Source organism: Pseudochaenichthys georgianus, chromosome 21, assembly GCF_902827115.2.
Source record: "Pseudochaenichthys georgianus chromosome 21, fPseGeo1.2, whole genome shotgun sequence".
In the NCBI taxonomy this organism is placed as follows: domain Eukaryota; kingdom Metazoa; phylum Chordata; class Actinopteri; order Perciformes; family Channichthyidae; genus Pseudochaenichthys; species Pseudochaenichthys georgianus.
The window spans coordinates 13,275,273-13,293,461 of record NC_047523.1 but is presented as its reverse complement, the minus strand read 5'-3'; the positions used below and the strand labels follow the sequence as shown (position 1 = coordinate 13,293,461).

At 43.4% G+C, this 18,189-nt stretch overlaps 1 protein-coding gene across 1 annotated transcript in view; it reads right to left on the bottom strand.

Moving 5' to 3' along the window:
* The window catches only part of LOC117466351 (polycystin-1-like protein 2), an 86,477-nt gene that overhangs the window by 36,776 nt on the left and 31,512 nt on the right, over positions 1-18,189 (bottom strand). The window contains 3 exon segments of the mRNA XM_034109558.2: positions 146-259; positions 6,473-6,604; positions 14,097-14,217. Of these exon segments, the coding sequence (XP_033965449.2) occupies positions 146-259; positions 6,473-6,604; positions 14,097-14,217 (367 nt within the window).

Genomic DNA, 18,189 nt, shown 5'->3' with positions numbered 1-18,189 from the left:
AAGCAGATAGTTAGTGAAATTGTATTGGTTGCACAAAGGGGTAGTACTACAGCCACTTGAATAAAACAATTTAAGCTGTCAAAGTAAAGTGAAAATAATTTCTCATCACTCGTCTCAGAAACAAAATAAAAACATCTTACGGCACCTTTAAAACCAGCGTAGAGTCAGCTGAAGCAACTTCTATGATTGTTGTGCTGAAGTTCCCCAGGTCTAAAAATGAGGTGTTCACCTGCTCTCCAACAGGCCTTGGCAACATAATCTGTGGACCGGGGAAATTGCCAGAAAATAGATCCAAAGCATTTTAATGTGTGGTAATGAAAGAAATAAACAACATAACATGAACAAACTGTAGACTTTCTGTCCGTCTTCTATTATAAACACTTTACGATGCAATGTTTTTTTTTATTGGCCTCACTAAAGTGGCTTTATAATGGTACAAATCTGGGTTATTTTTCTTGTTATTGGAAGAAAGTTGTTATTGAAAGAACACACTGCATACTGTTTTATGGTTTGAACATGCATCAGATCAGGGTAGCACTGGATGCAAAGTAGGATGAGTAATAATCTCTTATTTGTATGCAGCCGCCTATGTTTTGTAAAGAACTAAGGGGAGATTAAATACATGCAAGATATAAGAGAAAAACACAAGATGCCACAATTATGTATGGAGCTATATTAACTGTTTTTAGGTCAGTTATGAACTACATTAACAAAGAAAAACGTACAATCTTTTTAATCATAACCCCTCTGATGTGCATATACAACTAAACTGTTAATGAGATATTCATATATGTACATGTGGCACCCCTGGGATGTGTGACCACATTGATATAATAATTATTATTGTTTGGAGTTGGAATATGCCTTTGTTTGGTACATCTGTTATTTTCATTTCACTAATGGGGTCGATAGATGCAGTAAGTAGTGAGGCGGAACGTTTGTGTTCGATTCAATGGTTCCGGGGTACCGATTACAGCAACGGACATTCCCGGGGTTTCCTCAGAAGTAATCTAGAAGGAAACTGAACACAACGTGCCCTTCTTACTTCTGTCTCACCTGCACCATACAGGTTGGTAAACTGTGCATAGATCACAATGAATCCCCCATAAGGTTTGCGTAAATAATATGTAACGGCCCGCTAACAGTTAAAGACTTTGTAGCGCTGTTTACATGTGTAAAACCGTTAGTGTGTGTGTATAGAGAACCGCAGTGACGCGTCCTAAAACCCGGAAGTAAGTTAGCATTTTTAGCACTTCCGGTTCCTTTGTCAAAAAAAGCAATGTATTTTCTCCATAGGGTTTTGGAAAATAGCTCGAAATAAGGTCTGTGTTTGACACAAATTTAAGAGATAAATCACGTTTTGTTCTACGATAGTAGATACATCAGCAGTGACCCCACTGGTGATTTTTGAAGAGTTTACGTGTCTGAAAAACGATTGTTGTTACCGAGTGGCTGAATAGGACTACAGAAATTGTCGAGGCCGTTGTACGTCATTACGCCTACACACGTAAACACTGCCGCTAAGTTTGTTTTCCCCTGTGTTCTGCTTGAAAGCAAGTACCTGCCTATCTTTAGTATCTGTATATCTATATCTTACCATTAGAATCTCTATTTTTGAAATGGTCATTTTTAACACCGTAGTTTTACAAATTATAGAACAATTAATTACCAGTGTTTTCCAATTTGACTCGGCAGTTCGTTTCGTTGGCTAACGTTAGCTAAAGCTAGCGCTACTAGTTAGCTACGCAATGGTTTGTTGCTTTGCTCCGGGTTGCAGCCACAGGTCTTCGCATGAAACGTGCTCGTTCTATCGTTTCCCGGCCAATGTTTTCCAAAGGAGAGTCTGGATTCGTGCCATGAGGTAAGCTGACGTTACATTGTTGTCCATGTCACGGTGAAATATAAATGATGGGTATCGCCGTTTTAGAGATGGCACTGCTGAAAAGACCGCAACATAAGTAAAGATAATGAATACATCCTATTAAAACCTGTGTGGCTTATATGATAAGTCTAATTAGTACAAGCAGCATAACGTTTCACCATGTAACTAAAGATTGTATTCAGGGAAATCAGTTTGACATATTGAACTAATAACAAATAACCTCTGCCTGGCAGAGAACTCTCTGCTCCATAGCTTCTCTTGGACGTAAAATCACATGTACATTTTACATTTATATTCAATTTAATATTCCATCCCTAACATACTTTTGTATATATAATAACTTATATTTAGTTTTTCTTGTTATGCTGCTGTAACACAAACATTTCCCCAATTGGGATCAATACAGTAATATCTTAATTAATTAAGAAATATAACTATTATAATCAGTGTAGCAGCTGATACCTATTTTCAATATGGATTAATCTACCTTTATTTCTTTAGTTCAATTTTGATCTATAAAAATGTCAAAATAGTGAAAATGTTCACGAGACAAAGTGCAAGGTTATATCTTTAGATGTTTTGTTTTAGCCTATGTACTGTATGTCTTAATGCTCTTATATGTGACGGTGTGACTTCCATGAAACTAATATTTTATATCTTCCCAACAGACGAGCTGACAGGAAGCCTAACACTCTAACAACCACAACATTGCAAAGGCGAGTAAATGTAAATTAAAAACGATTCACAATTTCTTAATGTCTTCTTCTTTCTTGCAGTGAGGTGAAGCTGACCTTGCACTTGGTGCCAGTAAGGATGCTCCTCACGCAGGCTGAATGTTTCTCTTCCCCCTCACATTCATTCATAGTCCCCCACTGTACAGACAAAACACCATCAAGGGCCTGTTGTTGCCCTAGCACCCTGGCACTAAGGGAAGCAGTCACACGCTTTGACCTAAGGACAGCTCCAACGTTGCTGCCAGTCAACCTTCCTTTCCTGAACAAATGCCAGTTTGGGTTGGTTCGCTGACCAGTGTAGCCACCTGAATTGCCCTCTGTTGCTCCTCAGACAATGCCATGCTTGCCACAATTGCCTCAGGTCCCTGATGCCCAACAGATTTAAGAATTTCAGGAACAGTAAGTGTTTCCAAGCTGTAGTGTTCCTCTTCTGGCTCGGGGGAGAGAAGCCAAGACATTCCTGAGAACCTGCCCCCGAGTCTGTCCCTCAGCCAGTCACGATCTTCGGAGGTGGGCTCTCTTGTCAGCGGGTTGAATGAGTTATTGGTTGGAGGAAATAGCTCCTCCACTGAATGCGTACGTTTAGCTGCCTTTGGCTTCTTCCACTGACAGGGTGTCAGTGCAGCTGAAACTGTGGATGGCAAAGATGGCTAATGCAGCCGCATGACTGCATTTCCATTCTCCACGTGGGCATTCACATTCTGTGGAGAGAATTCCCTCTTCTCCTGTAGATAGTGATACCTGTGTTGGTGGGATTGTTTTATTATTTAAAATATATTTACATTTGTAATGCCTTCCCAATTATCCCTTTAATTGTTTATAGCCTACTGTATGTTTATTTCATGGATATTTCTGTGTTTTCTGGTGTGTAATATTTGTAATCTTGGGGCCTCTTCTCTTTAACGTCTACTGGCTCAGATAATGAAGAACAACAAAATAAGTTACCATAGCTATGCAGATGACACACACATTTACATAACCATTTCACCAGGAGACGATGCTCCAATTCAAACACTGAGTAAGTGCATTGAACAAATCAATGACTGGATGTGTCAGAACTTTCTCCAATTAAACAAAGATAAAACTGAGGTAATGGTTTTTGGAGCCAAGGTGGAACGTATAAAAGTTAGCGCTGAGCAATGTTCAAAACAACAGATAAAGCCAGAAATCTAGGTGTAGTCATGGACTCTGACCTGAGTTTCAACAGTCACATTAAAACAGTTACTAAATCAGCCTCCTATCACCTAAAGAACATATCTAGGATTAAAAGACTAACTAATGTCACAGCAGGATTTGGAAAAACGTGTCCCTTTATCTTCAGTAGACTGGACTACTGCAATGGTGTCTTCACAGGTCTCACTAAAACATCTATTAGGAAGCTGCAGCTGATTCAGAACGCCGCTGCTCGAGTCCTCACTAACACTAAGAAAGTGGATCACATCACTCCTGTTCTGAAGTCTTTACACTGGCTTCCTGTGTGTCAAAGAATAGATTTCAAAATACTGCTGCTGGTTTATAAAGCACTGAATGGTTTAGGCCCAGAATACATTTCTGACCTCCTGCTAAACTATGAACCATCCAGATCTCTCAGGTCTTCAGGGACTGGTCAGCTTTCTGTCCCCAGAGTCAGAACTAAACATGGAAAAGCAGCGTTAAGTTATTATGCTCCAGATATCTGGAACAAACTCCCAGAAACCTGCAGGTCCGCTGCAACTCTGACTACTTTTAAATCCAGCAAAAAGACTTTTCTTTTTGCCGCTGCTTTTAATTGAACTATTCATATCTTAAACTGCACTGTAACTTTTATCCATGTATTTTTCCTTTTAATGTTTATTTTATTAGCTTTTCTTTTTAATGACTGGTTTTAAATGCCATTTCTTAATGTCTTTCATTTTTTGTAAAGCACTTTGAATTGCCATGTGTTGAAAAGTGCTATATAAATAAACTTGCCTTGCCTAATAAAGATTTCATGTGACACATAAAATGGATTTGTTGATGGGAATTAATGTGAATAAATTAACTCTAGGTTAACGGTACTCTTGCTATAACTACTCACCGACACTCTATAAACCTTGTCCCTCATGCTAGCCCTGACAACACCGGTAAGTACACCTTCATCGAGGCTGCACGTGTCCTGACTTGTAGTGGTTCTCTCCTCTATCTCCATTCTTCTTGTCATCTTTGTAAAACGATATCAGACTGGTAATTGACACAGCCATGACTTCTAGTTAAATTCAGTGTCGCTAAAATGAAAAGCTTTGTTAAAATATGCAAGCACGCGGAAGTCAAAGTCAGCTTTATTGTAAACAAATTCTACATGTGTTATACATCCAGAAATATCGTTTCCCACAGTGTGACATGTAGCCTATACATAAAACAAAACAAAAAGGGCCTAGATAAACGGGGTATACAGTTTAAAATGTTAATATATTTAAAGTGTTCAAAGTGCAGTTTCAGTGCAAGTCAGTTGAAACGATCTTAAGTTGGCGTGACGTTGAAGTCGTGCGACCCTGCTGCTGTACTGGCTTGTAGTTCGTTTATAGCATAACGTTAGCATTTAGCTTTTGGCGACTAGATTTATGATTCAAAAATTATAAAAGTAGGGGAGACATGTGGAGATTATCCGGCTGAACAAAACGTGATCCTTCTCTTAAATGTGTGTCAACCACAGACCTTATTTCGAGCTATTTTCCAAAATCCTATGGAGAAATTGCATTGCGTTTTTGACGAAGGAACCGGAAGAAGTTTACATCCGGGTTTTAGGACGCGTCACTGCGGTTCTCTATTAACCTAGCTTTCCCGGTACGGCGCCATTTTGGGGACAACGTGATCTGACGCAGTAAGGATACAAGTTTGTCAGTATATCTGAACTGAAGGCTCCCGCACACTGAGTATTTACATACATGTATAATGATTGTGAATTTGTACTAAATATGTACTTTGTAAGGGTTATAAGTTAGTTACTGTTGGTAAAACAGTAAGGTTGTTTGTTACACTTAAATATGTTTCAGTAATGCATTTTAGTGACCTGCTATTAATGGCAGAAGGTAAATAGTCAACATGAGAGGTTAGAGGGGTCATGAAATACTACTTTTAAGCGAAGTAAAAGAAGAGTAGTATTATATACAGGTTAATACTGTATACAAATGTATTTAACGTACACCAGATTTTATTGAATGTGAAATTCAATTTGACATGTGTTTATCACATAAAAGAGTAACATACAGACAGAGTGAGGGTGTGAATGGTTATTGGGGAATGTAAGTTGAAACTGAAATGCATAAGATAATGAATATGTTTATATGATTTTGTGTAATAAAACAACCTCAGGAGAAGCAATCTGGAAGGAAACCAAATAACCCGTGTCCTCATTGCTCCTGTCTCACCTGCTCATTACAGGTATCATCACTGTTACTGTGGTCCTCATATCGGGGACCCGTAACATACACACTGGTGGAAAATAACTAAGACAATTGGCTTTCACTGTACTTATGCATAATTTGAGCTACTTGTATTTGACTTTAGTATCTCCATTTTCTACTACATTGTTCGTTAAGTCATCTACATTTCATAGGCAAGTATTATACTATTTACTCGCTACATTTAACAGCTTTTGTTACAGTTACTTTACAGATTTAGATTATAAAATACAAAATCCCAACTGATAATATGTTATAAATGTATAGGTTAAGATAACACTAATACAATCAGCCTTATTTTTACTTGCTTCAACAATGGTGATGAATGCATCATTAAATATTATTAACTTCTATAATATATAAGATTCTGAAATGGGGTATTCTGCATAATACTACTATAGATTTACTTAGTAGCATTTCTCAGATGCTGCACTGACCTTAATATTCTCACTTAAGTTCTCCACAGCGATACTAGTGCCAGTTGTTGTTGTGAGGGATAGAGCAGCTGTTACTCCACTGATGTTCCCTCCCTCATGCCAGGCAAATGGGTTCTTGTCTATACTTAGCATCTGTAAATGTATAGCGAAACATTGGTTGAAACCCTGTTAGCAGGTCAGAAAGGTTAGAAAACTTGAGAAAAACATCAAATCTAACATACACACCATCTAGCCCCCTAAAACGGGGGGTTACATATTGTAAGGTATAGGTATATAAGCACAGGCTCCGCCCTCTACTGGACTCTATGGGTACTACTCTCTATCATGCTGTGCGTGCTTTCACCTACTGAGTTACGTAAACATAGCCGGCCAATCGGGGCGAGCCTACCTAAATGCGCGCGCAGGCCCACAGTATATAAGGCGGCTACGCCCTCCGCCCGCTATCCTACACACTCTTCAGCGAGCGGCTTAGGAAAGCCAGGCCCCCCAAGTAGAGCCCCGTCTGTGTTTAAATGACTAGGGTTACAATACGTAACCCCCTGTTATATTTCACACAGGCTCCGCCCTCTACTGGACTCTATGGGTACAGTGGGCCCCGATGTATAAACGCCCTGTCGTCCAACAACATCGACCCACCACACCGTCCCTGACCGGCTTTTGGCTAACATCCACTGCATCCCCACTTCCTCCCATCCGGTTGTAACCGTGGAGAAGTCGGGGGCCGCAACTTGGATAAGGCACACTCACACACGCTTACCTCGTGTAGAGTGTGCATGGAAAAAATTGTGCGGAGACTCCTTCTGGAGCCTACCACGCACCATGTTCCCCAGGTCCCTCAAGAGCATGGGAAAACATAAGTGCACCATGTCCCCCACACTCACACACGCTCCGTGTAGAGTGGGCATGGACAATAGTGAGGAAGGCTCTCCCAGCCTGCCTCCAGCCCTGTATGGGGCTGATTGTGCACCATGTCTCCCGAGTCCCTCAGGAGCATGGGAAAACACAAGTGCTTTATGTCCAGAGGAGGGGGGGGGGGGTCAGATACCTGCTGACCCACAGCCACCCCCCTCTCACCAGTTATGCGTTGCCTCGGCAAGCACAGATGACGAGAAGGAGCCAGACATGTCCAGGAGATAACATTTTATGAAGGAGCCTGGCGTAGACCAAGACGCCGCTGTGCATATATCTTCTACACTCACGCCGCTGAATAAGGCTGTTGAAACAGCCACATCCCGTGTAGAATGTGCACAGAGCCCAGTGGGGAGGGCTCTCCCCGCCCGTACATAGGCATGTATAATGCACCCGCATAGCCATCCTGTTAGGCGCTTCTTGGAGAAAGCTTTTCCAGCCACACCATCGCCAAAGCACACAAACAGCTGTTCAGTGTGTCTAATGGCAGCCGTGCGCTCTACATAATATGCTAGGCAGAGGAGGTGCAATTTAGCCTCCCTGGCCTCAATATGGGGTGGAAGATTAAAGCCACATAACTGAATAGCCCTTGACCTGAACGAACTCCTTAGGCTCTTAGGAGTAAAGGAGGGGTTCGGTCTGAGTGTCGCCCCGCTATGGTCACCCCGGATCAAAAGGCAGCTTGGGTGCACCGACAGAGCGGTCAGCTCGGACACTCTTTTGGCCGAAGTCAAGGCAAGTAGCAATGCTGTCTTCCATGACAGTGCTTTCAGGGAGGAGAACTCCAGAGGCTCAAATGGTTCTGTGACCAGAGCCTCGAGCACCAATGGCAGGTCCCACTGTGGGGCGGAGGCGTGCACTACTGGGCGCTGCCTCCTGACCTCTGCAAAAACCTTGCCATAAGCGGCTGACTGAAGGCTGAACTGCCTCCAAATCCCTCATGGCAGGACGAAATGGCTGCTGCATACACTTTAATTGTGGAATGAGCCAGCCCCCTGTCCACCAGTATCTGTAAGTAGGTAAGAATAGAGCCCAGCTTGCATGACAGAGGCTCTAGACTCCTTCCTTCACACCATGGAATCGTGACATCGCTTTGGCCTGTAACAGGCTGTGGTGGTTTCTGCTCTTGCTGCTTGGATAGTCTGTATAACGTTGTCAGACAGCCCCACCTGTCTCAGCCTGTCCCTCTCCGGAGCCAAGCCTGGAGAGGTTGGCCTAGAGTGGGTAACATCCCCTATTGCCCCTGCTTCCTGAGACAGCGCCCCCCAGACCTGAGGAATAGCCCAGGGCTGGCCCACCATCATCTGTGTTACCCCTGCGTACCACGGCGCCAGGCGGCGATCTGGGGCCACAAGGATGACTGACAGCTGCTCCCGCCTCACCCTCTCCAGGAGGGGGGGGATAAGGTGCAGCGGTGGAAATGGCGTAAAGCAGCTTTCTTGGCCATGGCTCGTGTGCAAACGCGTCCACCCCCAAGGGCGGATTGTCCCACCGGGCCAGAGAGAACCACAGGGCACAGTGGCTGTTGCGCCGATTGGCGAACAGGTCCGCCTCTGCTCTCCCGAACCGAGTCCAGACCTGCTTCACCACCTCCGGGTGAATCCTCCACTCGTCTGGCAGGGTTCCGCCTCTTGACACAAGGTCTCCCCCCCCCCGTTCTCCCCCCCCGGGATGTGCAGGGCCCTTAGAGACAACACAATCTGTGAAACCCACAACCACAGGTTCTCTACTGCTGTCAACAAGGCTATTGAGCGGACTCCGCCCTGCCTGTTGATGTATGCCACTGTGGTGCGGTTGTCGCTCCTCACTAGCACATGTTTGCCCTGTATTAAGGGTTTGAAGTGCTGTAGGACCAACATCACTGCTTGCAGCTCCAGGAGGTTGCTGTGCCGAGCCTCTGTCAGAGGCCAGCAACCACCTACAGCTCTCTCTAGGCATGTCCCCCCTCATCCTGCCACTGAAGCGTCTGTGAAGACTGCGATATAGGAGGTCACTTGCCCCAGTGGAGCTCCCCTCCGCAGAATCGGAGGTTGCTCTCTACTGAGGGGGGGATGGTCACCAGACGTCGTTTGTGTCTTGAGATCTAAACAAAGGCCGGGAAACCACCTCTGCATGCGACGTGCATGCAGCAGTCCGAGTGGCACTACGGAGTGAGCAGCCGTCATGAGACCCAAAGTCTGCATGATGATCAAAGCTGTCGCCCCCTGACACAGCCTGCAGACTGCCCGCAGCAGGGATGTCTGTCTGCTTTCTGTCAGGGTGGCACGTAGTCTGCCTGCATCGAGCATCACCCCCAGATATTCTACCTGCTGGTGAGGTATGGGGGAGCTCTTCTTCCAATTGACCGCAACTTATTTTTCAACCCAACTTGGTTAGGTGTAGGATCAATTGGGCTGTGTGAAACATTGCCCATTCCCTGGACATGGCCATGACTATGAGGTCGTCCAGATAAAAGAACACCCTCATGCCATGGTCCCGCAGCGGTTGCAGCGCCGTGGCTGAACGTGCGTGGGGACAGGGAGTAGCCGAACGTCAGTCTGTTGTACTCGTAGGCTACACCCTGGAAGGCAAAACGCAAATACTTTGTTTTTTGGAGCAATTTCGCCATGGAAGTACGCGTTCTTCAGGTCGATGGTTGTGAACCAATCGCCTGGCTGCACCAGTCCCAGTAACTGTTTCATAGTTAACAGATGGAACTTCTTGCATGCAATGTGCTGGTTCAGCATTGAAGATCCAAAATGGGCCTGAATTCTCCTGTCTTCTTGGGAACCAGGAAGTACAGGGAATCGTGCCCCTTCTCTCTGACTTGAGAGTGCACATGCCGAGAGGAAACCTATCTCCTCCTGGGATGACAGATTTGCCTCTCTCATGCCTCTGAACGGAGAGGGATGCTGCAAAACTGGAGTGAATAAACCAGTCTCAGTGTCCTGCCCCTCTACTCTGTCAGTACACAGCTGGGCTTCCATTCCCCACAAAACTGTGTTTAGGGGACATGCCAGCAGCTGTGGAACCAAAGCTAAGAAGCTGTAGTATTCTCTGGTGGCCTACTCCGCTGCCAAACCTTCCATAAAAGGGAGTTTTGGCATGGGGGCTGACACAGAAAAGGGACAATTTTCTACTGAGGTCCGTGGGGCCACGGCTCTGTCCTAATGCCGTCTCTTTGAAACGGACCTTATGGTGAAATGTGGAAATGTGGAGAGAGATGACTCTTACTCTGGGATAAATGCAATCGTTTTCACTGAATGCATTTCTCACACACACATCACTCTCTCTTGAACCTGCACAGTGTTTTGACAGCACTCACTTATTCCACTCACGTGCACGCGCCCACCTGCTGGCTCCTATACTGGAGTTTACAGAGGGGGCGGGGAGTGTGGAACAGTGTTCTTTCCTCTGGGGATGAGCAAGAAGCAGCCAAGCTGCGACTACTCCACAGTTACGTGACCAAGGAGATCGATCCAAAGTGCCCTTCCGTAAACACGGGGGCTGCCGGGAGATCAACACGGTCCTTTTGGAAAGTGACACGCGGCGTGACCCCCCCACCAGGATATCACACGGTAAGCAATGGCGGCAGCCACACCGCCAATCAAGCTACAAATAATCGCTCTGATCTGGTGAGGTGGGGGCATCTCCAGCAATGAGCGAGATGCCCAACACACCCGTGTTTATTTGCAGTCGCCCTGTCACGTGGCAGAGCTCTTTTCAGCTCCCTGCCCAGCCTGCTGCCCGCTGGGAGCAGCTGCGCTCTGCCGAGATGGTCATCATCTAGGGCGGTGGACCTCCATGGACCGGACCCGGAAGTGCCCGACAACGGAAAACGGAGCCATCCGCCCCGCTGGAATGGCGAACGTGAATGGCACCGCCTCGGCCATATCCTGGTCCCCCAAACATTCGAAGCAGAGGTGGTGGAGAACGGCGCCCGCTATTAAGCCAGGGCACGAAAGGACAGGCCCGGGTCTCTCCATGGAGGTATGATAACTCTTTCTTCTTCTTTCTTCTTCTTTCAAACGTTTTACTTTCTCTGCAGTTGTTACTCGCTCGCTGAAGAGAAAAAGGATAGCGGGCGGAGGGCGTAGCCGCCTTATATACTGTGGGCCTGCTCGCGCATTCAGGTAGGCTCGCCCCGATTGGCCGGCTACGTTTACGTAACTCAGTAGGTGAAAGCATGCACAGCATGATAGAGTGTATTACTCATAGAGTCCAGTAGAGGGCGGAGCCTGTGTGAAATGTAACTCAATACACTCAGTCGATGAAAGGAGAAGCCAATTTATCAATCTCTCAAGGGGAAATTCAGATATCGACACACATGCGCACACACGTGTTTGTTTTTTTAATGGAGAGGTGTCGCAGTGAAGAGGCTGCCATGTTAACAGCCCAGAGTGGAACCTCTCGGGCTGCTAGTCCACACTCACATGTTGTTCTCATCGGGATTGTTATTTTTTGATTAGTGGAAATTACTTTTGTAGTGTATTGTACATCACACCATTGCTCTGCAGCTACCCGTTGTGCAGCAACCCCATGGCTGCATTTGTTACAGCAGGGAGAAGCTAATACGTTAAAACCGGGTAGCATGTTAGTCGGAATAACGAGAATCCCAACTAAAATCTGAAGGACACAGAGGATGCAGGATAAACTGAAGAGATGAAGTGGAGAAATTAGATATAAGCCGTGTCTCCCCCGTCTCATCCTTGGCAACTTAATATCACTAGCAAGGGAATGGATGAGCTGACGGGGTGAGTTAGGAGTCAGACGGAATAATTAGAGTGTAGTTGAATGTGCTTTTCAAAACATGGCTGCACCAGGATATATCTGACAACAATGTTTCCATCGACAACACTTCCACACAGTTCCTTCAATGGTTATCTACAAGGATTGCACCGAGAGCTTCACCATGTCTTCACTTCATAAGCCTGAGGCCCAATCCCAAACCGCCCCCTATACCCTACCCCTACACACTACCCCTCCGTTGGCGCAGAGAGTCCGCCACATTAAGTGCTGTTCCAAACCAACGAGTGGGCTATCAAGCCCTCAAACAACTAGTTTGCAGCGGTGCTGACTGGAGACCGGTCTCTCAACGCTATGTGTGTCCATCAGGAAACACGCTGTTTATAAGTAGTTTCAGCAAACTGATAAATTGCGATGTTAACAACCTCATGATAACCTCATACATTTGTTTAACTTAGGATCATAACTGTGTTTAGTCTAGAAAAAGGTAAATGTGTGCATTTTATTATAAAGTTGCAGACCGTTGCAAAATCTAAGAAGCTTATAAAAATCAGGTTTAAAACTAAAAGATGTTTGGAGTTTTATTTGAGTTCTTAATTTACATTTTTTGTCAAAGAGATAATGATTTGAAACCGTTGTTACATACAGTTACGGCATTTCCTGTTTCTGCCGGAGAGAGGGGAGGCCGTCCCAAAGCTTGCTGCTGTATTTAATAATAATAATAATTCCTTGCATTTATTATAGCGCTTTTTCCAGTGCTCGAAGCGCTTTACAGATACACATTACACACATATGTTTTTTATACATGCAATGGTCACTGTGGACAATACCCACAGGAGCAAGTTCAGGTGAAGTGTCTTGCCCAAGGACACACCGGCTTTACAGACGCAGCAGCGGCGGGTTTCACCCCTTGATCTGATGATCATTGCACAGCGCACTGCGCCACACCGTCCATCTTCACGCCTCGAGGTCATCTGACAGGAGGGAGCCTCGTTGAGCTGCGAGTGTCACTCCACGGAGTTCACTCCGTCACGGAGGGGGAGTGTGTAGGTGTAGGGCGTGGTTTGGGATTGGGCCAAAGTCTTCAGAGAGTCCCTGTGCTGTGGAGGACATCCTGCCTTGTTCCTGTGCCTAAGGCGCTATGTCCTAAGTGGCTAAAAGGACTTTTATTGCACATGTTTACTTAATAAAATATGTATTTATGTATTCTTATATGGTGCAACCGTCACAAAACAGAATTCCTCCCTGGGATTATTAAAGGTTTCCTAGCATGCTATTTTTAGGCAAATATTATGGGTCTCAGATATATAAAACAATATAAAAAACATGTTTTTGATGTGTTTTGCTCAAAATACTAGATCACCCATCAGCTCCGTCGTACCCCCGTTTTTAGAGATTTGGGTACAGAAGAAAAGAGAGGGTTTTATTTTCTGACCCTTTGTGAGTTCCCTGGCACACCGGGGACACATATTCATGTATAAAACACATCAAAAAGGGCCTTTTGCACGATAGGACACCTTTAAAGCATTTTGACTGATTGATTTAATCGGCAACCCTGTGGTCCCTACAGACTGAGCAACTGCCCCCCGCACTTTTTGAACTTGACTTCATATAAGATCGTTTAGTCCTGGCTGCGGATTCTAACTGTGTGCTAAACTCATACTTACTGAGCAGAGAATATTTTCACACCGTAGGCAGGGTGTAATGACAAGAGAAATTCTGCAGTAATAATGTTAATATCAAATAACATGAGTCAATGTAGCCCCTTGAGGAAAATGTGTGATATAAATAAAACTACATAAGACTTGACTTGACTATGCGCACAAATCTATGTACAAAAATACAGAAGAGGATGTATCCCCCTCACCACTGAGTAGATGTATCGTTTTGAATTGCTGTCTCTGAAAATACTGATTTGGAGACAGCCCACAATCCCACATTCACACAAAAACACACACTGTACTTAAACACATCAACATGTCTGACTTACTCGTACATCCACAGGTTCATCTGAAGGCAATATATTAGAGGGACGTGTGGGGAAATAAAATGTGGGACCGTAACTGTTGGGAATAGATATAGACTCTGTGTGCAAACTTCCCAGAGTTGATCTAAGGGAAAAGATGAGAGAGATAACATGCTGATATTAGTAAGTTATACTTCATTTCTTTTTTTTTGAGGAACATGCCCCCACAATAAATATTTTATCACAAACCCACATTAATGTTATTAGCTGATAAAATGGGTGTTATTGAGGATATCGCTACCATTCTACTCAGATGATCCAAACATCAGCTATAGTTAAAGTTCAACTTCAAAAACAATATCACACCCCCTACTACTATACTTTAAAAAAAATCTCCCAGTGCAGGCATGTACACTTATAAACAGTGGTTACAAATGCCTTAGCTGAGCTTAGCTAAGCATAAAGAAACGAAGCATGGACAAATAGCTAGCCTATCCCTTAAACCCTATCCTAAGGTAAACATTTTGTCAATCAGCAACTCTAAAATGCACGTATCAACCAGATATTTGTTTAAATCACAAGTTGAAGTGTGCCTTCTAAAAAATTTAAAAGTACATACCTATTAACAAACAAACCAATATGAGCTTGTTGGATGATAGTCGGACCCTCGTTATCACCCATACATGCTAACAGTGCACTCTGTGTATTGCTCAAAGCAAGAAGAAGTGCATCAGAGACATTTTTCTGCAAAGGATAGAAGATTTATTAAATGTATGACTAAGGAGAGTTTGAAAAACAAAAAAAATCACTCATCTACAAATTTGCATTCAGACACGATGTAAATCCCATGATGAGTGAAGAATCACTAGCCACGTTCCTGGTCTCTTAGCTCATTGTTCCTGACTGCATTTTAGCCCAAAACTAACTAATATTTTGCAGCATTATGGTATTTTTTCACTTTTAGAGACGGTAATCAATGCACTCCAGTTACACATACTGTATAGTACACACTCTTGAAGTATTAGAGAAGTGAATCCCAACAGTAACAGTCTAAGGTCAAACTCACATTGGAAGGAAAATCTAGGATATTGCTTGCTCCTTCCACAATGCAGCTGGCTGCAGCCTGTATTTCATTCACATTTTCTCCATTTTGGTACACATCCATGTGTAGGAGATATGAGCTCAGGTCTGCAAGCAATATTGATGCATTCTCCTGGGGGTGGAAATCAATTCTCGTAATTAGATAGATATGTTTTATGTTAGAAGAAACAATTTTCTTCTGTAAACTCACTTAATATTCTGCCTGAAAAATTAAGTGAACCTAAGCGAAAGCAGCAGTGGACTGAGTAATTCCCACCTTCCTATCATAGCATAATTTACCCTGCATGGGTTTAACCAGACAATACCTGAGCAGATGTGCTGAGTTCAGTGCCTCTCTGGACGAGAGCAGCAAGTCCTCTGGCTATCACCTGAATTCCTTCCGGAGTTTGGGTCGGAACTTCTTTTACTGTATCAGTAATAATGGCCAGCATCTCCTCGCGAAGCTTTAACAGACAAAAGCAATCAATCATTTGTGATTTATTGTGCTATTATGATATATTTTAAACAAATGTAGAATAATTAAGCCATGTCATCTGTTGGTTTCTCTTAGGTTACTAACTACTTAAACAAGGCTTCAACAGGGGTTTCTGCCACAGTGACGGATTGCTGAAACACTGAACCTCAAATGTCATGACTTTACAAAAACAGTTTGGCAAGAAGATTGAAAATGTAATTCATTGGTAATTATATTAGTTTAGCGGCTCAAGTTGTTGTTGTGAAATTTGGCATCTGGGTAAAGTGCATGTTAGATTGATCGTTATGGTTTTCACATTGCTCAGCTCAGTTCCAGTGAAGGTTTCAGGTCACTTGTTCTGCATTTAAAATGTAATAAGACAACAAGATCTTGTACAAATTACGCAGCGTCCACACGGCGGCATGCGTTGAACATTGCTCAACTTTTGAAGCGAGCAACACAAGCAACACAAGCAAAGCGAAGCGACGGAACCACAATGCAGTTCGGCAAACCGTGACGTCACCCCATTCAAAGTGAATGGGCAGAAGCATTGAAGCTTCAACGCACGCCGCCGTATGGACGGGCCGTTAGGGTTAGGGTAACTTCTACCCCTTACCCTGCTGACTGCACACAAGTCTTTAGTCTTGGCTTCAGAGGCTAATATTAGACAACTAGCTAATAACACACAACAAGACCCATAAATAACTTGCATTTGTTTCTTGTAAGCACAATTTGCCTTTTTGGTCAAAAGCTAAGACTAGCATTTGCAAATACAACAGCCATTTAGTGACATTGAAGACAATAACATACAATCATAACCCTGACCTAGTTTGTCCTTATTTTCGAAATAATATTTGGGAGCAATTTCCTATATCCTGTGAAACATTTCTCTCTGCTTTGATGTGTTTCAGAGATGGTGAAATGTATTCAATTTAAATGTAACTGTGTACAACTTTGGACTCATGAATAATTCATCAGACATGTTTGCAGACAAGACAATGTCTACACACATTTAGTTTTTATGTGCCTGTAATCTGAGAGTGCAATTACCTTTTGCCTATTAGCTTTATTCGCTTCATCAGATTGACTGTTCAGTTTCTTTGACACAGAACTAAATATCTGTACAACATTTTGTCCTGATAGTAGACCTTGTTTCTTAAGCAGAGCCACAGCCTTATCCACTGCAACCTTGAGACCATCTACTGAAGAGGTGTAATCCAGTACCTGGGAAGGAAAGAACATATTTGGTATTGAAACATTAAGAAAGATTATTTCTTATCTTGAGCATGATCTTTGACAAACCTCTGCAGTTATAGTGGTGTTAGCTTCATAGCTGCTATTTTTTGCAGTTGCTTTTATAATCAGGGTGAAGTTGCAACTGCTGTTTCCAAGTGGAAGAAAGACCGACTTCACTTCATTGGTATTACTGCATAGAAGGTGCTTACCTAACAATTTCAAAACAAGAAAGAAACGGTTTATTTGGTAATAACTGGAAATTAGATTATTTTGCCCTTTTGATATATAAATTGGATGACTTACCGTCTTGAGTCTTAAAACAATACTGACAGTTAGAACAAGGAATCTCCGTGGTGCAAGTTATATTGAAAGCATCAAGTATAGTTCCACTTTCCGGTGATGTAATACACTTAAGGTTATTATTGTCGTTGGTTGCTGGTGGAGATGTATCACTGGGGTTAGCAGTGGTAAGTGTGACAGTGTTGTCACCCATCGTGCCAGGTAATGTTGTAGCAGGACCATCGGTGTAAGGGGTGGTAGGTGAGGTAGGGTTGTTAGGGGTGGTAGAACTCTGACCTATGGTGGCAGGTGATGTAGAGGCGGGACCAGCAGGGTTTGTTGCACCGTCTCCATTTCCTGCTGCTGTGGCTTCTGGATTTTGGTCGTCAGGATCTGGAGTCGTTGATTTAATTACGATGAATGTTGTGTAAATGAGATGGACATCCACTGTTGTGTAAAAAAAAAGGACAATTACAAATATAGGTGGTATTTTGGGAAAACAAGTTTGTTAAATCGTCAATACTAAGAAATTAAAACCATTTTCATTAAAATAGTACTGGTGATTCTGCCATGGTGTGGAATAATTATCTTGTATGACTTTGTTCCCAAGGTAATAAATAAACATGAGAAAACTCATTAAACCAGCTTTATGACTAATTTTGCAAACTTACGAACAAATAAACCTAAAACATAGCAGCTTTACTTTTATCTAACTGACTGATGTTTACGTACCAGAGGTTATCACCACAGTGATATCCTGTTTTGTTTTTTTAGCTTCTTTAATAAACTCATGGGCCACAGTGTATTCAATCCCGCCTTTCTGTAGATTTATAAGTGGCGTTGTTTCTTTGTAGCACTCACGGATGTCTTTAACTCCATCCTGTCAATAAATGAACATGCACAAATACTTTACTTTACAATATTTAACAGTATCTGATCTTTCTCTGAAACAATTCATAAATAATGTGTCAGACTCACTGGCCACTGGCCTTTTTTCTTTGGTGCCTCAATGTTCCACAGAACCGTTGGACACGTGGTTGTTGAGCA